The 19,063-nt window shown below is 44.2% G+C and overlaps 2 protein-coding genes across 3 annotated transcripts in view; one reads left to right on the top strand and one right to left on the bottom strand.

Moving 5' to 3' along the window:
- Positions 1-19,063, bottom strand: part of KIAA1143 (KIAA1143 ortholog) — a 940,736-nt gene that overhangs the window by 906,171 nt on the left and 15,502 nt on the right. The window lies entirely within an intron of this gene.
- The window catches only part of LIMD1 (LIM domain containing 1), an 88,244-nt gene that overhangs the window by 46,135 nt on the left and 23,046 nt on the right, over positions 1-19,063 (top strand). The window contains exon 1 of one of the 2 annotated variants that reach the window (XM_050780512.1): positions 9,987-17,363. The exons of the other annotated variant lie outside the window; for it this stretch is intronic. Within the exon in view, the coding sequence (XP_050636469.1) occupies positions 17,333-17,363 (31 nt within the window). The 5' untranslated portion in view covers positions 9,987-17,332. Of the gene's footprint in view, positions 1-9,986; positions 17,364-19,063 lie in introns of those variants that run through there. 2 annotated transcript variants of the gene reach the window in all.

A 19,063-nucleotide genomic window follows, 5' to 3' on the forward strand; every position in this document is an offset into this window, starting at 1 on the left:
TGTTCTCTAGAATAGCCTCTCCCCATTCACTTAATACATTGGTCTGTCCAGTCTTATGACTCAGCTCAAATGCCTCCTCTTCCAGGAAGCCTTCCCTGTTTCCTTAGCAGGAAGAAACTTCTCCTGAATTTGGTGCACTCTCCTTTCTTGTTTTGTTTTGTTCTGTTTGTTTGTTTGTTTGTTTGTTTTTAAGACAGATCTCACTCTGTTGCCCAGGCTGGAGTGCAGTGGCGCGATCTCGGCTCACTGCAACCTCTGCCTCTTGGGTTCAAGCGATTCTCCTGCCTCTCAGCCTCCTGAGTAGCTGGGGCTACAGGCATGTACCACCAGGCCCAGCTAATTTTTGTATTTTTCGTAGAGACAGGGTTTCACCATGTTGACCAGGCTGGTCTTGAACTCCTGACCTCAGGTGATCTGCCTGCCTCAGCCTCCCAAGGTGTTGGAATTACAAGTGCAAGCCACCATATCCGACCCTTGGTGTTATTACATAGACGGTGAACTGCACTCTCTGTGGATCCATTACCAGCAAACCAGGCCCTAGAACAGAGTTGCTGAAGGAATGAGGATTCGGATTTTGTCAAAAAGTGAGTATAGGGGCACTGCTGTTTGCCCTGGGGCTGCACACCCTCCTGCTGTGTGAATGTCCCACTTCCTCTCCAGTTCCAAAAACAGTTGGAATGTTGGAGACTGGGCATGTGTCTCAGCAGCTTCTCTTAGACACTGGAGGTGACTTGCCTTTTTTCAGTTACCAGATTGCTGCCCTTTACCTCAGCTTTCAGCAGAAGGAGGCACCCGGGAGCTCTATGTCTCAGCTCTGCAGGTCCCGAGTGTCTCTGTGAGCCTTAATACCATGGAGATGGCACAGCTGGCGGTCTGGGTGCATCTAGAGCATCCCCTCCTTCTTAGAAGAGAAAATGGGGGCAGACAGGGAAAGAGAATTTCTCAAGGTCAAAAACCTGGCTATGGAGCTGGCGTGGAATCCAGCTCTCTTGAATCTTTGCTCACCTGTACTTCCCTGTTTTTCTGGTTCTCCCTCCTCTGATTAATTCCACCGAGTCAAGCAAAAAGAAGTGTGTTTTCTTTGTTCTTTATCTTATTTTGTTTATTGATAGAGTCTGGTTAGTGTGTATATTTCTGAACATATTTGTATATGTATCTTTTCTATTTTCCCATTTCATTTATGAAAATCTAGTTTAAAACACTGTATAGAGTATGTAAAGCCAGATTTTATATTTATTTATATATATTTTATTTATATTTTATATTTTTATATATAGCATATGGCATATGGAGGTATCTGTTGGTATATACACATACTTCTTGAGGTCCATTGATACTGCATTAAAACATAGTATTGGGATACTGTTAAGCTTACACACATTTACAGGGCAAGTCCAGGGCCTGACTGGTTTGGTAAAGATACAACAAGTCTCTGTTACTTCAGGCTGTTTATTACTTACATAGGCAACACAACGAATATGTCGAACGTACCATCTTCGTGGATCCTTGTCCCATACACTGCAGAGGATGACACTGAAGCAAAAGAGGCTGATGACTACCACACAAGTGGGATTTTGAGAAGCAGTTTTAGACTGCAGCTAAGTGATCTCAGAGCCCACAGCTCTGTTCTGAGGGGCAGGCAGAAATCCCCATACCTCATTAGAGGTAAGACACTGTCTGGTGACAGGCTCCTAGGGGAATAGGGAGGTGAATGAGAGATAGCCATGCATCCTTTTGTGTTCTGGAAGCCTACAAGGTGTTCCACCAAGATCCAGGCAAACCTTTGTGTACATGGCTACGTGCAGGTTCTCCCAGGCACCGAGGCAGGTTCCCTTACACAGATATGCACATTTCCCCATCTACTGATAAGAAGCAGCAATGGGGAAAGCTGTGAGAACAATTTTATCTTTTTTTTTTTTTTTTTTTTTTTGAGACAGGGTCTTGCTCTGTCGTACAAGCTGGAGTGCAGTGGTGTGATCACAGCTCACTGCAGACTTGAACTCTTGGGCTCAGGCGATCCTCCTACCTCAGCCTCCTGAGTAGCTGGGATTACAGACATGCACCACCATGTTCAGCTGTTTTTTATTATTTTTTGTAAAGACAGGGTCTTGCTATGTTGCCCAGGCTGGTCTCGAACTCCTGGGCTCAAGCAGTCTGTCTGTCTTGGCCTCCCAAAGTGCTGGGATTATAGGCGTGAGCCACCACATCTGGCCGCTGCAAAGAAAATTTTAAAGACAGAAACCTGTTACGTTAGCGTTGTAGCTCAGCTACTGTCACTTTTATGTTTTCCTTGCCAGTTTTTCTCCAAATTTATACACACTTTTTAGAGTTGTGATCATAGTATATAAACAGTGTTGTATCCTTTTTAATTTAACGTCATGTCATAGTTCATAATAGTAATTTTAAGTTACTTGGTGATCGACTGAGTCGTGCCACTGTTCATGGCTGGCTTGTGGGTTGTTACACACAGCCCCAGCCAGCATCTTCGTGCAGCATCTTTCCTTCCCTCTGTGGGATTGTTTCCTTGGTGTTCGTGCTAGCAGTAAGCATCAGGTTGTGGTGTGGGCGTTTGTGTGGTTTGTTCAAGTTCCCTTCTTTCTTGCTGTGCTCCTTGGGCTGGGAATGTTTGGTTGCCGTGGAGATGAGTGCTGTGGGTCTCCCTCCTCCCCTCTCAGGCTCTATCCACCCCAGGCAGCCATGCCCCCCACTGGCTCTGGATGCTCTCAGGAAGCTGTTGGCACACCCTGGAGTGGGAGGGAGGTCCTTGGAGAGGTCAGGAGTGGCCTTTGTTGGCAGCTGTGTCCACTTATGTGTCAAGTGGCCTGTCTGAGGAAGGCTGGCGCCCACCTGTGCCTCAGAAGCAGCAATGTGAGAGGAGGAACAATGTGCTGACATGTGGGGTTGAGTGGACTTCTCAGCACCTTCCAGAATAGTCTGTGAGGCCAGGCATGGTGGCTCAGCCTGTAATCCCAGCACTTTGGGAGGCTGAGGCAGGTAGATCACTTGAGGTCAGGAGTTTGACACCAGCTTGGGTAACATGGCAAGACCCCATCTCTACTGAAAATACAAAAATTAACTGGGTGTCGTGGCACGTGCCTGTAATCCTAGCTATTTGGGAGGCTGAGGCAGGAGAATCGCTTGAACCCGGAAGGCGGAGTTTGTAGTGAGCCAAGATTGCGCCAGTGTGCTCCATCCTGGGCAACAGAGTGAGACTCCGTCTCAAAAAACAAAAAAAAAAGAATGGTCTGTGAGGGAGAAGTAGGCAAGGTCCTGTGTCCTCACTCCAGGCAGACTAAGGTTTAAAAGTAAGACATTCATTTCATAGACTAAACAAATTCCATCCTACAGTCAGGTGAAACCTGCTTGCCATGTCATTGTCATGATTCCTATTAGTTTTTTGATGATATAAGATGGAAAATGATGGACTAGGTAAATACACGCTGCCTGCCAGAAGCCCATGGAGCATGGGGGTGCCCACCTTGGGGATGGAAGTTGGGAAGCAGCCAGTCCCACAGCTGACAGAAATTATGCCCAGTGCAGGCCCGAGCTCAGTGGAAGGCTGCAGAGGGCCAGACAGGGTCCACTTGGGATGGTGCTGGGATGTGTAAGTCAAGGCCAGAATGAATTGCAGTGGTGTAACCTACTGTTTATATTCCTGGGTACAAAATGCACTGTGACCTGCCAGCCATGGCTTAGTGGGGAGAAAAAGCAAAACTAAGAGTATATACCATTGCTCATTTCACCTTCCAAAAACCGAATGTCCATGCCTGTTGAAGATTGCGGATGGGATTTATAGTAAAATCTCACTTGTTGAGACCCAGTTGGAAGAAAGCCTTTCTTAGTAAAAAGCCTGCATCTAGAACACTCACAAAATGCCATTTTGTTACTTGAGATAGGTAAAACAATTAGGACCAAGCCTAGTGTTGTGAAACAGAGGTTCTTAGCAAACGAATAAGCGCTTGGTGATTGACTCAGCCCTCTGAACTGGAGGGTTCTTGTCAGCTATTTTGTTTTTCTTACAGTCTAAATACTGCATCTGAAATCCTTTCCCTTTTTTGTTGACTTTGTAAATGACCTCATCAACCCAGCCCCTGAAAATGCTTCCACATTTTGAATTAGTTAAGCCTGAACTAGGGAGGTCTTCCTTTAATTCATGCAGGTCTGCTTCTGTAAAACAGTCACCGCAGTATTTATAGATAATTTATAGGTAAGCTTTCCAGCTTACTGTGAGCCTGACACCATGTAGCCCTCCTCCGCCCATGGCGGCTCACTAAATCCTGTAACAATTCAGTGAGTTCAGCGTTCATTATTATTGTTACTCTTAACTTAAGATGTACAGATTGAGGCTTGGGGAGTTTAGTTTGTGGTTGGTTATGTCACTGTTAAGTGGTGTGGTCAGCACTTGAACCCAAGACCCATGGATCCGCAGCTCTCACTGTTATCCACTGTGTTAAATTACCTTTGCTTAGAGAGAGTATTTGCCAAAGACAGGAGCCGGGCTCTAGCCATGGGCCCTTGCCTTGCCTTTTCAGGTTCAGCAGCTGCCTTGGGGTTGTGTGACAACAGAGACTGGGTTTTTGGCCACCCTCGAGTTGTGAGTGCAGGAGTGGCCTGGGGCTGGGAATGGGGGGCTAGAATTCAATAGTGGGATGCACCCAAAGTAGAGAAATGGACTAAGGGCTTTGATCCCCGAATTTCTGAGCTGTTGAATTGTCCCAATATTTCTCATCATATTCAGCAGTTCTGTATGAGCTGAATGAGTCAGCAGGACCTAAGGAAAAAGCTGAAGATCAAGAACATGAGAAAGGAAGAGTGGGCAGATGCTAAAGGAAATCAGTGGGCACGGGAAAGATTAGGAAGCAACCAAAATAGGCTGGAGCTAGCCAGAGGGTCGCAGGGGTCAGAAGAGAGTGGAGGGGCCACTTGCTTTGGTTATCAAAGGGTCTCTTGTGTCTGTCTCCTGTAAGCCTAGTTCTGCTAGTGCACTGGAGTTGGGGCCAAACCTGGTTTCCCAGGTCAGACTCTGCTGGTTCAGTCAGAGGCCAGGAAGTCCCTGACAGGGGAGACCATCAGACTCCTTTGTTCCTATCGTCTGAACAGAATCTGAGGGTTTTGCAGTATATTGTAGAGGTTAACTTTGGTGTAACCTATACCTTCTGTTGCCGTGTCTCCATCATAAGCTCCTGATATTGCACATGTCTGGTTTTTGTTGGAAGTCTGCACCTTTCCCCTGTGGTAGTCCCAGACCAAGGGTGATACTTGGTGGTGCCCAGGGTGTCATCTGTCTTCCAAGTCTAAGAGGAGAATGAAGAGCAGCTCCGATACGACAGGAGCATCACATTGTAATTAGCAGGAAGATGTTACACCGCAGTGCCTCATCTGAGAGCCAGAGTCCTGGGTTAGGGAGTAAACTCTTTTACCCAGGTCTGACTGTATTCTGGCACCGTAGGCCCTCCTCAGGTTTCCGTGGTCCTCTCATCTCACTAAGAGTATCCCTTCTTCATGTGTCTCTCAGCTGTTCTCTTACATTTCTGCCCCTGGCTCTGGCCCCTTCAGCTTCCTTCTCCTTCCCTTTCCTTTCCCTCCTCTCTCCTCCTTTCACCGACAGTTTTGTTTGCACTCATAGTTGCCCATCAGTGGATCCATGCCTGTAAGTCAGTGTAATGCGAGCTGCTGTCTGTGGAACATTTAATGCATTTATTGCAGTGAGCCATGATCGTGCCACTGCACTCCAGACTGAGTGACAGAGTGAGATTCTGTCTCAAAAAAAAAAAAAAAAAAAAAAAAAGATTCAGGAACTAGAGGCTTTATATGCAGTCCAATACAGTAGACACAAGCTGCACATGGCTGTCTTCTTGTGTCCCTTGCTTGCCTTCCAGCCACACTCATCTTACACAAGAGGTCATGGGGACTCAGAGCGGTTGCCCAGCTGGTGAGTGGGGAAGTGGGTTCGTGCCCAGGGGCACGTAGCCACTGCGTATATGCTTGCCACCACATCCATGGCCTTCACCCTCACTGCGCGTCAGTCAGTCACCATCACAAGGAGCCTGTTGCGGTGCCGACCTCTGGCTCTGCCTGCAGAGATCCCAGTTTTTGAGATCTGCATGTGCAGGGAGAGCATCCTGGGGGATGTGATGAAGTTAGCTGGGAAGTTGGCTGTGGCCCTGCAGTGGGCCTCAGCACCAGCCCAGTCGACCTTCATGTGGACTTCAGTCCTCTGGCCTCTCTCTGACCTATAGACCTGCACCATCCAACACAGCAGCTACTGGCCACGTGGGGCTCTTGAGCACTTGAAATGTGGCTAGTGTGACTAAGGAACTGCATTTTCCATTTTATTTCATTTTAATTAATTAAAGTTTAAATTTATTTTAGTAGCCACCTGCAGCTCGTGGCTACTGTATTGGACTGCATATAAAGCCTCTTGTTCCTAAATCTTTTTTTTTTTTTGGAGACAAAGTCTCACTCTGTCACTCAGGCTGGAGTGCAGTGTTACGATTATGGCTCACCGCAACCTCTGCCTCACAGGCTCAAGTGATCCCCCAACCTCAGTCCCTTTAGTCCCCTGGCTAATTTTTTTAAAATTAATTTTTGTAGAGATGGAGTCCCACTATGTTGCCCAGATTGGTCTCAAACTCTTGGGCTCAAGTGATCCTCCTGCCTTGGCCTCCCAAAGTGCTGGAATTACAAGTGCGAGCCACAATGCCCAGCCTCTAAATCTTCTTAGCCAGAGTTCACTTATTAATAGGAAATTACTCATGAAGTTTCTTGTTTTTGATACTTTATATGTCACCTAGTCAATATATTCACATTGTCAAAAAATATATATGGAAGAAGAAAATCACCTATAATTCAATACCAAAAAGAACCTCCAAAAACGTATGCTGTACCTGCATAGACGTTTTTGCCTGGTTGTCATCACAGTGTATGTTTGCTTTTATGCCCTGCTTTTTCCACTTACAGATATATCATATGCCTTTTCCCTCATTGCTCCATAGCCTTCATAACCATCTGCTGCGTAAGATCCTGTTGATTTGATGACTCAAAGCCAACATAACCTTCCTGCCAGTTAAAGTTTAAAGGGGAAGTGAACTCTTACCATGGGAGCTCCCAGACTCTTCCCAGGAGTACTGAGGTTGGCTGGGTGTGGATCCTGTGGCCGGGTTTTCAAGGACCAGATGCATGACAGGGCACGGGCCAGCCTGGGGGTCTGGCAAATCCAACGCCTGGCCAGAGGATGCAGACCCTTCCCTGTGTTCAGGGGCAGGGTGACAGCTGCCTCTCCACGTCAGCAGCAGCCCTGCAGTGGTCACCACTGGTGGCATTTGGATGCCAGCAGGGTCCCAGATGCCCTGTTTTGGGCAGACCATCTCTGTCTCTTGCATGGATCACTGCCGTCACCTCCAGTCTGGTCTCTGGGCACAGCAGTGAGGAGGCCACTCTCCAGCTCAGAGACCTTCAGCTACTTTTTGCCTTTACATTGTAGTCCAGTTCTTTCGCCTGGTGTTTAAGACATTCCTTAAATTAGTTCTAACTTCTTTCCTATCTTCTTTCAAACTAGCCCCCTCCCCCGCTGCCCCACAGCCTCCTGAAGCGCTGAAGCCCCTGTCATTTTCTACCCTTGTACCTTGTCACCCTTACCCTTCATCACCACCCAGGCGAACATCACTCCCCCTTCAGTGTCTTCCGATGCCATCTCCATTGCGGCTCCCCTCATCTTGGGTCCCACATGTACCTTGTTCATTTGCCTGCCCTAGGGTGTTTTCAATTATGATTGGATTGAAACTGTTTGCAGGGATCTCTGTCTCCCCCTAGATGAGTCGGTTTTGGGAGAATAGGAACAGGGTTTAACTGATCATGATTTTACTCCTTATAACCCTTCAGCACCTTTGGTATAATTCTGAACACAGAATAAATGTTGGAATAAATAAAGGTGACACTTTCCCATTACCTGATACTCATCACTTCACCTCCTCACCTGCCTTGCCTCATCCCTAAGCAACTACTGATCTACTTCCTATCCCTATAGATTTGCCTATTCTGGGTATTTCATATGAATGGAATCATATCATATATGATCTTCTGTGTCTGGCTTTTTTCACTTAGCATGCATTCCAGGTTCATCCACGTTGTAGCATGAATCAGTATCTCATACCTTTTTGTGGCTGAATACTATTCCCTTGTATAGATGATGTAGCATATTTTATTGATTCAGCAGTTGATAGATACTTGTTTTTATTTTTGGCTGTTATAAATAATGTTGCTATGAACATTCCTAAACAGGTGTTTATGTGAACATATCATTTCTGTTCTCTTGAGTAAATACTAGCAGTGAAATTGCTGGGTCATATGGTAACTATGACCTTTTGAGGACCTGTTTTTCAAAGAAGCTTTACCATTGTACATTCCCACCAGCCATGTATGAGGGTTCCAGTATTTCCACATCCTTGCCAACACTTATGCTTATCTAGTTTTTTTTATTCTAACTATCCTATTTGGTGTGAAGTTGGATCTCATTGTTGTTTTGATTTGCATTTTCCTGGTGATTAATGATGTTGAGCATCTTTTCATACATTTATTGGCCATTTGTATGTCTTATGTGGAAAAATGTCTTCTCAATTCCCTGCTCATTTTTACTTGGATTGTCTTTTTATTATTGAGTCTTAATAGTTCTTTATATGTTTTACGTATCAATCTCCTGTCAGATATAGGATTTGCAAAAATTTTCTTTCATTCTGTGGACTGTCATTTCATTTTCTTGATGGTATTGTTTACAGCACAAAGGTTTTAAATCTTTGATACAGTATAATTTTTTTTTTTTTTTTTTTTGAGACGGAGTCCCGCTCTGTAGCCCAGGCTGGAGTGCAGTGGCCCGATCTCAGCTCACTGCAAGCTCCGCCTCCCGGGTTCACGCCATTCTCCGGCCTCAGCCTCCCGAGTAGCTGGGACTACAGGCACCCGCCACCTCGCCCGGCTAGTTTTTTGTATTTCTTAGTAGAGACGGGGTTTCACCGTGTTATCCAGGATGGTCTCGATCTCCTGACCTCGTGATCCACCCGTCTCGGCCTCCCAAAGTGCTGGGATTACAGGCTTGAGCCACCGCGCCCGGCTGATACAGTATAATTTATCTACTTTTTTTTTTCTTTATTTGCCTGTGTTTTTAGTGCTTTTTGTAGGAAAACATTGGCTGACCCAAGGTCACAAAGATTCATGTCCATGTTTTCTTCTAAAAGTTTTAAAGAGATTTAACTAATAAGAAAAAAGTCTCACTTGTCCATACATTTGCCATTTCTGCTCCTCCTCATCCCTTTGTTTAGATTCCGGTTTTTTCATCTGGTACCATTTTTCCTTCTGCTTGAAGGACTTCTCTTAACATTTTTTCTTTGTCGCGTGCTGATCTGGTGATGAATTCTTTAAACTTTTGTATATCTGAATTTATCTTTCTTTCACTTTTTTTATTTTGAAATATGTATTTCTTTGCTGGATATAGAATTCTAGCTTGATACTTTTTGAGTTCCTTAAAGTTTTTTTTGTTTTTGTTTTTACTATTTTCTCACTTATTTTGTTTTTAATGAGAAATCTGATATCTCTATTCTCTGTATGTAACATGTTTTTCCCTCTTCTGACTGCTTTTAAGATTTTATCATTGATTTGGAGAAATTTGATTATGATATCCCTTGATATACTTTTCATGTTTCTTGTGCTTAGGGGTTTGTTGAGCTTCTTGGATCTGCGGGTTTGTAGTCTTCATCAAATCCGTTTCTTTACATTTCTCCCCTTCCACTAGGGACTCCAATTACTCCAGTCTTAGGCACCCTGAAGTTGTCCCACAGCTCACTTAATGCCCATTTCATTATTTAAAAAATTCTTTTCCTCTCATTTAATTTTGGACATTTTCTATTGCTGTACCTTTAAATTCACTAATGTTTTCTCTTGCAGGGTGTAATCTGCCATTAATCCCATCCAATGTGTTCTCTTTTCTAAAAATTTTAAAAAGTTTTTTGTTATTTATTTATTATTTATTTATTTATTATGCTTTAAGTTCTGGGGTACATGTGCACAATGTGCAGATTTGTTACATATGTATACATGAGCCATATTGGTTTGCTGCACCCATCAACTCATCATTTACATTAGGTATTTCTCCTAATGTTATCCCTCCCCCAGTCCCCCACCCCCCTCATAGGCCCCAGTGTATGATGTCCCCTCCCTGTGTCCACGTGTTCTCATTGTTCAACTCCCACTTATGAGTGAGAACATACGGTGTTTGGTTTTCTGTCCTTGTGATAGTTTGCTGAGAATGATGGTTTCCAGCTTCATCCATGTCCCTACAAAGGACATGAACTCATCCTTTTTTATGGCTGCATAGTATTATGTGGTGTATATGTGCCACATTTTCTTTATCCAGTCTATTATTGATGGACATTTGGGTTGGTTCCAAGTCTTTGCTATTGTGAATAGTGCTGCAGTAAACATACGTGTGCATGAGTCTTTATAGCAGTGTGATTTATAATCTTTTGGGTATATACCCAATAATGGGATTGCTGGGTCAAATGGTATTTCTAGTTCTAGATCCTTGAGGAATCGCCACGCTGTCTTCCACAATGGTTGAACTAATTTACACTCCACCAACAGTGTAAAAGCATTCCTATTTCCCATATCCTGTCCAGCGTCTGTTGTTTCCTGACTTTTTAATGATCGCCTTTCTAACTGGCGTGAGATGGTGTCTCGTTGTGGTTTTGATTTGCATTTCTCTAATGACCAGTGATAATGAACATTTTTTCATTTGCCTGTTGGCTGCATAAATGTCTTCTTTTGAGAAGTGTCTGTTCATATCCTTTGCCCACTTTTTAATGGTTTTTTTTTTCTTGTAAATTTGTGTAAGTTCTTCATAGATTCTGGATATTAGTCTTTTGTCAGATGGATAGATTGCAAAAATTTTCTCCCATTCTGTAGGTTGCCTGTTCACTGTGCTGATAGTTTCTTTTGCTGTGCAGAAACCCTTTAGTTTAATTAGATCCCATTTGTCTATTTTGGTTTTCGTTACCATTGCTTCTGGTGTTCTAGTCATGAAGTCTTTGCCTGTGCCTGTGTCTTGAATGGTACTGCCTAGATTTTCTTCTAGGGTTTTTATGGTTTTAGGTCTTACATTTAAGTCTTTAATCCATCTTGAGTTAATTTTTGTATAAGGTGTTAAGGTATCCAGTTTCAGCTTTCTAGATATGGCTAGCCAGTTTTCCCAGCACCATTTATTAAGTAGGGAATCCTTTCCCCATTGCTTGTTTTTGTCAGGTTTGTCAAAGATCAGATGTCTATTTATTTTTTTTAGGATGGAGTCTCGCCCCCATTGTGCAGGCTGGAGTGTAATGGCGTGATCTTGGCTCAATGCAACCTCCATCTCCTGGGTCCCAGCGATTCTCCTTCCTCAGCCTCCCAAGTAGCTGGGATTACAGGCGTGCACCACCACACTCAGCTAATTTTTGTATTTTTAGTAGAGACAGGGTTTTGCCACACTGGCCAGGCTGGTCTCAAACTCCTGACCTCAGGTGATCCACCCACCTCGGCCTCCCAAAGTGCTGGGATTACAGGTGTGAGCCACTGCACCCGGCCTGTTATTTATTTATTTTGAGACAGAGTCTTGCTCTGTTGCCCAGGCTAGAGTGCAATGGTGTGATCTCGGCTCACTGCAACCTCTGCCTCCCAGGTTCCAGCGATTTTCATGCTTCAGCCTCCTAAGGAGCTGGGATTGCAGGCATGAGCCACCATGCCTGGCTAATTTTTGTATTTTTAGTAGAGATGGGGTTTTATCGTGTTGGCCAGGCTGATCTCCAACTCCTGGCCTCAAGTGATACGCCTTCCTTGGCCTCCCTAAGTGCTGGCATTACAGGTGGGAGCCACCATGCCCGGCCAGCCAGTGTATTCTTTATCTCAGACATTTTGGTTTTCATCTCTAGCAGCTCAGTTTGAGCCTTTTTAATATTTTCCATGTTGCTACTTAACATTTCCAACATATTGAATATGGAAACAATAGCTTTTAATGTCCTTCTCTGCTAATTCTAATATCTGTGTCTGATTGGGGTTGATTTCCATAGATTGATTATTCTTTTCCCTATGGGTTGTGCTTTCCTGCCTCTTTGCATGCCTGGGAATATTTGATTGGCTACCAGACATTGTAAACTTTACCTTATTGAATCTTGGATATTTTGTATTCTTTAAATCTTCGGAGCATTGTTCTGAGATGCAGTTAAATTATTTGGGAACAGTGATCCTTTCCAGTCTTGCTTTTATGATTTATTAGATGAATTCAGAGCAGAGCTCAGTCTAGGGCTCTATTATTCCTCATTTTCAGGGCTGTTGGGAATAGGCACTGTTTCCAGCTTTTGTGGGTGCCAGGCACTGTTCTTGCTAATCCTGCAGATGTTTGTCCTCTGACTCTGGTTAGTTTCCTCACAGGCAAGAGCTGATCGGTGCTCTGCTGAATACTTAAAGGAGATCCTCTGCACATCTCTGGGTTGTCTCTCTGTGCAGTATTCTCATCTCTGATCCAGACGGTAATAGCCTGGAATAGGGGGAATAGAAAACTAACTATAAGACAAAGAAAGACTTTGGAGTGGCACGTGAGAAGAGAATTGGAGCATGAGGCAGCACTGCTCAGATCATGGTCCTTGGCCAGCACCGGCAAAGGCCGAGAAAGAGACGAGAACGTTTAGAGACCTTCCTAAGAGTTTGACAGAGTGGCTTTGTGTCAGTTGAATTGGATAATAACTACATTTGGGGCTTGGATTTTATGTTTCATTTTTCTATATTATTGTATTTTACAAGATAATAAGTCTGACAGATGGAAATTAAAAACAAAAGCCTCCCATACCTAGCCCTTTGCCACAGATAAACTGAGAAGGAAGGAGTGATGTAGGGGATTTGGATGAGGAGGGGGAGAGGGTGGTGGTTGTGATTTTTAGCTCTGGTGGGTGTCATTTGAGGAAACGGAAGGTCAGGTAGGGATGCTGGCAACAGTCACACCAGATACCTGGTATGAGGTGCACTGGGCTGTGTTCCCCACTGTGATCCCACTTTTATCCTCACCAGAGAACCTGAAGCGTTTCGGTGGCAGCCAGGGTCTCGTTTCAGGGAAAGGGCAAAGGCAAGGTTGGACCCCAAGCCTGAGTACTTTTCCACAGCAGAAAGTGCTTGCCCCTTTCTGCTGTGCTCCTTGGCTGACTGAGACTGGGCAAGCCTGCACAATCAAGGCTGGGTCTTTCCTTCACTTGAGCCAAACCAAACTGATTTGTTTTTAGCAATGTCTTTTAAGAGTTAACCTATTCTGGGACTGGGTGTGGCGGCCTATGCCTGTAATCCTAGCACTTTGGGAGGCTGAGGCAGCCGGATCACCTGAGGTCAGGAATTTGAGACCAACCTGGCCAAAGTGGTGAAATCCCATCTCTACTAAAAATACAAAAATTACCTGAGTGTGATGATGCATGCCTGTAGTCCCAGCTACTCAGGAGGATGAGGCAGGAAGATGGCTTGAGTCCAGAAGGCAGAGGTTGCTGGAGCCAAGATTGCACCATTGCACTCCAGTCTGAGCTACACAGCAAGACCCTGTCTCAAAAAAAAAAACCAAAAAACCTATTCTAGAAAAGCTGTTTGAAGAAGTAGATTGGGTAGAATTTTGTGTGATGATGCAGATATTCTAAAGCTACCCTAGTCACAAGTGGCCATTAAGTACTCAAGATACACTTGTTCAAGCCCTGGTGCTAAATTTGTAATGTTATCTTAATTGATTTAAATTTACATATAAATGACCATATGTGGCTGGTAGCCACCATGGACAGTACAGGTAGAAGTCACTAACTGGGACAGTACGACCAAAACAATCCAAGTGACTGCTAATGTTTGCTTTCTTTTCTCCGGAACTCTTCTCATTGTTGGGAAACCCTTGCATTTTTACTTCTCAGGGAGATATTTTGGAACTGAAATTTGTGGTGGAGTCTTACCGCCAAGGACCAATTATGTTTCTAGAATAGGTTATAGCTCATTTCCGTTTTATAGGAAGGAAGAATGGTGAGTATTATTGCAAGTTTTAGTTTTGTCAGATTAAATGGCTGACCTCTTTTTATGATGTCCCCAACTCTTGTTTTCTTTGTTAAACTACACCAGCTTTATCAGATGCCTTTTTCTCTTTTCAACTGAAGATGGCCTGAAGGCAAATATAAAATACTCGTTCACAGCCTGCATGGTGGCTCACGCCTGTAATCCCAGCACTGTGGGAGGCCGAGGCAGGTGGATAGCCTGAGCCCCTGAGTTCGAGACCAGCTTGGGCAACATGGTGAAACCCCGTCTCTACTAAAAATACACACAAAAAATTAGCCAGGCATGGTGGCATCCGCATGTGTTCCCAGCTACTTGAGGCTAAGGTGGGAGGACTGCTCTAGCCCAGAAGGAGATTGCACCACTGCACTCCAGCCTGGGTGACAGAATAAGACCCTGTCTCAAAAATAATAATACTAATAATTCACTACATCTGTGGAAAGTGTCTTTTTGGAGTGGATTCTCTGTGAATCTGCACATTGATCAGTCTTTTTTTTTTTTGAGACAAGTTGTCACTCTGTCACCCAGGCTTGAGTGCAATGGTGCGATCTCAGCTCACTGCAACCTCTGCCACCCGGGTTCAAGCGATTCACCTGTCTCAGCCTCCTGAGTAGCTGGGATTACAGGCTCATGCCACCACACCTGGCTAATTTTTGTATTTTTAGTAGAGACAGGGTTTCACCATGTTGGCCAAGCTGGTGTCGAACTCCTGACCTCAAGCGACCCGCCTGCCTCAGCCTCCCAAAGTGCTGGGATTATAGGCATGAGCCACCATGCCCAGCCTATTAGTCAATATTTTATACATGGCTGATGTAAATAAAATAAAGAGCACTTCTGACTACTGTATTCTAAAACTGTAAAAATGGTCTATTGATTATATATTTAGTGTGACTATCATCAGCTATTTCCTAGTGGAGGGAATTCCCCTGCTGGAAGCAGGACGATTCTGAAACTAGAATTGTAAAGATGTAGCACTGACACTCCCACCGCAGCATTATGTTTGATGCTGATTATCCAGGGATGGTTTAGGTCTTCACATTTTTGACCAAGATGAACAGCATCAAATGGAAGTGCCAGTTCAGAGACACACCTGAGGCATAGCCTGACTCGGTGGTTCTCAACGTGTGGTCCCTGGACTGGCACCATCAGCATCACTAGAGAAGTTAACTAGAAATGCAGAGTCTCGGGCCCGTTCCCACACTTACTAAGTCAGCAATCTGTGTTTTAACTAACCCACCTGGTGGTTCTGAAGCATGCTAAAGATTTGAGAATCACCTCAGTTTTTGGTGTTTATCCCTTGACTATTCCATTTTGTCCTCTGTCCTTATTAGCTCCGCCATAGCCACAGCGGCTCCCTGGTGTTACATCTCTACGTATGAGCCGCCATAGCAAGTCAGTGAGGACAGTGAAATTTGCCTCTTTAAGGGAGCAGAGGGACGTTTAATTGGGAATGCCAGGAAATCCGTCTTCTTCCCTGGAAGGACTGAGCCTTTATACTGCCCCTCCACAAATCCCGATGTTGAAACTCTAATCCCAACATTACGGTATTTGGAGGTGGAGTCTTTGGGTAGTGATTAAGTCATGAGGGTGGAGACTTCATGAATGGGATTAGTGTCCCTATGAGAAGAGCTCAGAGATTTAGTTAGTTCCCTTTCCGCCATGTGAGAACATAGCAAGAAGACAGCCATCTGTAAATCAGGAACTGGATCCTCACTAAGAACCTGACCCTACTAGCACCCTGATGTTGGACTTCTAACCTCCAGAGCTGGGAGAAATAAATGTCTATTGTTTAAGCTACTCAGTTTATGGTATTTTGTTCTAACAGCCTAAAATGACTAAGACATTCCCCTTAGTCTGAGAGATATTCCTTTTGGAATAGACAACAAGAGAGACAGTATAGAGTGGTGGAAAGAGTGTTGACTTGCACGAGAGAGACTTGGGTTCAAATCTCAACTCTTCTATTTAATTTTTAGCTACATAGGTAAATTTAACCTCTTTAGCTTTTGTTTCTCCATCATTAAAAAAAAAAGCATCAGTAACTTGACCATAATGCAATAAGTGAATTTCTTTTTTCTCTTTTCTTTTTTTTTTTTTTTTTTTTTTTTTTTTTTTTTTTTTTTTTGAGACGGAGTCTCGCTCTGTTGCCAGGCTGGAGTGCAGTGGTGCAGTCTCGGCTCACTGCAACCCCTGCCTCCCGGGTTCAAGCGATTCTCCTGCCTCAGCTTCCCGAGTAGCTGGGATTAGAGGCGCACACCACCACACCCAGCTAATTTTTGTATTTTTTTTTTTTTTTTTTTTTTTTAGTAGAGACGGGGTTTCACCATGTTGGCCAGGACAGTCTCGGCCTCCTGACCTTGTGATCCGCCCACCTCAGCCTCCCAAAGTGCTGAGATTACAGGCTTGAGCTACCACGCCCGGCCAACAAGTGAGTTTCAGCTGCCCAAACATCAGGGCACATTATTGCAAGATTAATGAAATGACTCAAGCAGGCCGCCAGGGCTGGCCGGCTTGGGGAAAGTTGTGCTGCTTCAGTCTGTCCTTGTCCTGGCTGTGGTGGTTTAGCACCACCTAGTGGCGGTTGGGTGCTCTAGCTTAAATATCAATAAGGAGGATTCTGGATCCTGCTCTTGATTGGAACTTTCAGGACAGTGGCAGTGATTCCAGGAATTTTCAGGTCAGTTGGCATCTGTTCCATTGGCCAGATCTAGGGTGATTCAGCCTGGAGAATACCTTTTCTGCCTCCCTGCTTCTCAGCACCAGGTTGCTTGCTTTTCCTACCTGGCCTCAGCCTCCTCTCAGCAACCCCCTTTCTCCAAAGATACAAACTTTAGCCTGTGTCCAAGTGGAAGGTTACCTGTCAAGTTACATCCAAATGCCTGTCATCACAAGGAGTTTTTACAGAATTGTTGATGACACTTAAGTGAGACATGAGGCAAGCAAAGGGCCCAGTACCTAGAAAGTGCTTGAATGAAAACTCCCTTTTCCGGCCAGATGTGGTAACACCTGTAGTCTCAACGCTTTGGGAGGCCAAGATGGGAGGATTCCTGAGGCCAGGAGTTCGAGGCTTCAGTGAGCTATGATTGCACCGCTGCACTCCAGCCTGGGCAACACAACAAGACCCTCTCTCAAAAAAAAAAAAAAAAAAAAAAAAAAAGAAAGTCCTGTCCTGTTTCGTGGCAGAAGAGAGAAACTGGATTCTGCGTATAGGTGTGCATCCAACAAGCATTAAATACTGCTAGATGGCCTCATGGTGCAGTGGAACAAGCACAGCTACCTGGGTAAGCCTCAATTTCCTCACTTATGAAATGAAAATGATAATGTGTAACTCATAAGTATCATATTTTTACTCCAGAAAGTTAGGCGTAATCTTTGGGTGTGATTTCAAGTGATTCCCCAAAATAATCAATTCCTGTATCCTTGCGCTGCTCCTTGACATTGACATGTGATGTGTTTGATTTCTGCCTCACTCTTTACTGAACCCTTCCCATGCTCACTGGAGTAGGTGATGGCTTTGAGTAGGAAATGACTTCGTGAGTTTCTTCCGTAAAAGGCATGTGGCAGTACAGGGCCAGAAGGTGCGGTGATGCAATAACCTATGCGTCAAAGTTTTCAAGCATTTAAAAATATATGTGTAAGCCCTAAACATAGTACTTAGACCACAGAAGACATTCAGTAGATGTTAGGCTTTTCTCCCACTCAGAATACAAACAAATATATTTTGATGCACTGTCCAGTTTCTAAATTCAGTTGGTCTTTCAAAACTGAAGTGAAAAACGAAGTGTGACTTCTTCAGAGCAAACTAAGCCCCACCCTCTTAGGTCAATGGGTGGGGGAGTCTCAGTTTTTAAAAATTTGGAATAAAGGAAAATCCGACGTAGTCCCCCAGGCCCCTGTACTGGCCTCCTATGTCTGGACATGGGAATTTGCAGCTGTGGGAGCTGGCAGCAAGAGGACTTATCTAGCCAGCTGGGCAGTTTTTTAAACGATAATCAGAGCAACACCTGCTCAATGGTAAATGTTTGGGAAAGTGTAGTGAAGTATATAGAAACAAACAATTAGGAAATAAACCATCCCCTCCACCATGCAGATTCTTTTTTTTTTTTTTTTTTTGGGAGACTGAGTTTTGCTCATGTTGCCCAGGCTGGGGTGCAATGGCTTGATCTCAGCTCACCGCAGCCTCCACCTCTTGGGTTCATGTGATTCTCCTGCCTCAGCCTCCTGAGTAGCTGGGACTACAGGCATGCCCCACCATGCCTGGCTGATTTTGTATTTTTAGTAGAGATGGAGTTTCACCACATTGGTCAGGCTGGTCTTGAACTCCCGATCTCAGGTGATCCGCCCGCCTTGGCCTCCCAAAGTGCTGGGATTACAGGCGTGAGCCACCGTGCCCAGCCTTACCGTGCAGATTCTAAATATGTCCACTCAGAGGCGCTGCCACTCATGGGCAGATTTCCTTTCCATTCTTTTTTCTTTGAATTTCTTCTTTATATAGTTGAGATACACAATTTTTAAATCTTGCTTTTTTACTTTTCACATTATAACGTAAGGGTTTTCTTTTAAAAGTATTGTTTTTCATATTATACATATTTCTAGAAAAATTTAATCTAGAAATGTATGAAGTAAAGTGAAATTTCTCTCTAATACCATCTGTCACTCTACCTAATACTAGAAAGAAAATTTAAAATATTAAAGTATATGGAGTAGAAAGTGATGTTTCTCTGTTATACTTCTACCAGTGTTAACCACTGTTTGGTTTTTTCCCCTTTTGATTATCAATGGTATCTGCAAATTACTGAAATGGAATTGTACTATAAATACACTTGTCAAGTTTGCTTTTTTCACTTATTAATATATTTTCAGTATGGGTGCAGTAGTTCATACCTGTAATCCCAGAACTTTGGAGGGCCGAGATGGACTGATCACTTGAGCCCAGGAGTTGTTGACCAGCCTTAGACAACATGGAGAAACCCTGTCTCTA

The sequence above is a fragment of the Macaca thibetana genome, chromosome 2, assembly GCF_024542745.1.
Source record: "Macaca thibetana thibetana isolate TM-01 chromosome 2, ASM2454274v1, whole genome shotgun sequence".
NCBI classification, from domain to species: Eukaryota; Metazoa; Chordata; class Mammalia; order Primates; family Cercopithecidae; genus Macaca; species Macaca thibetana.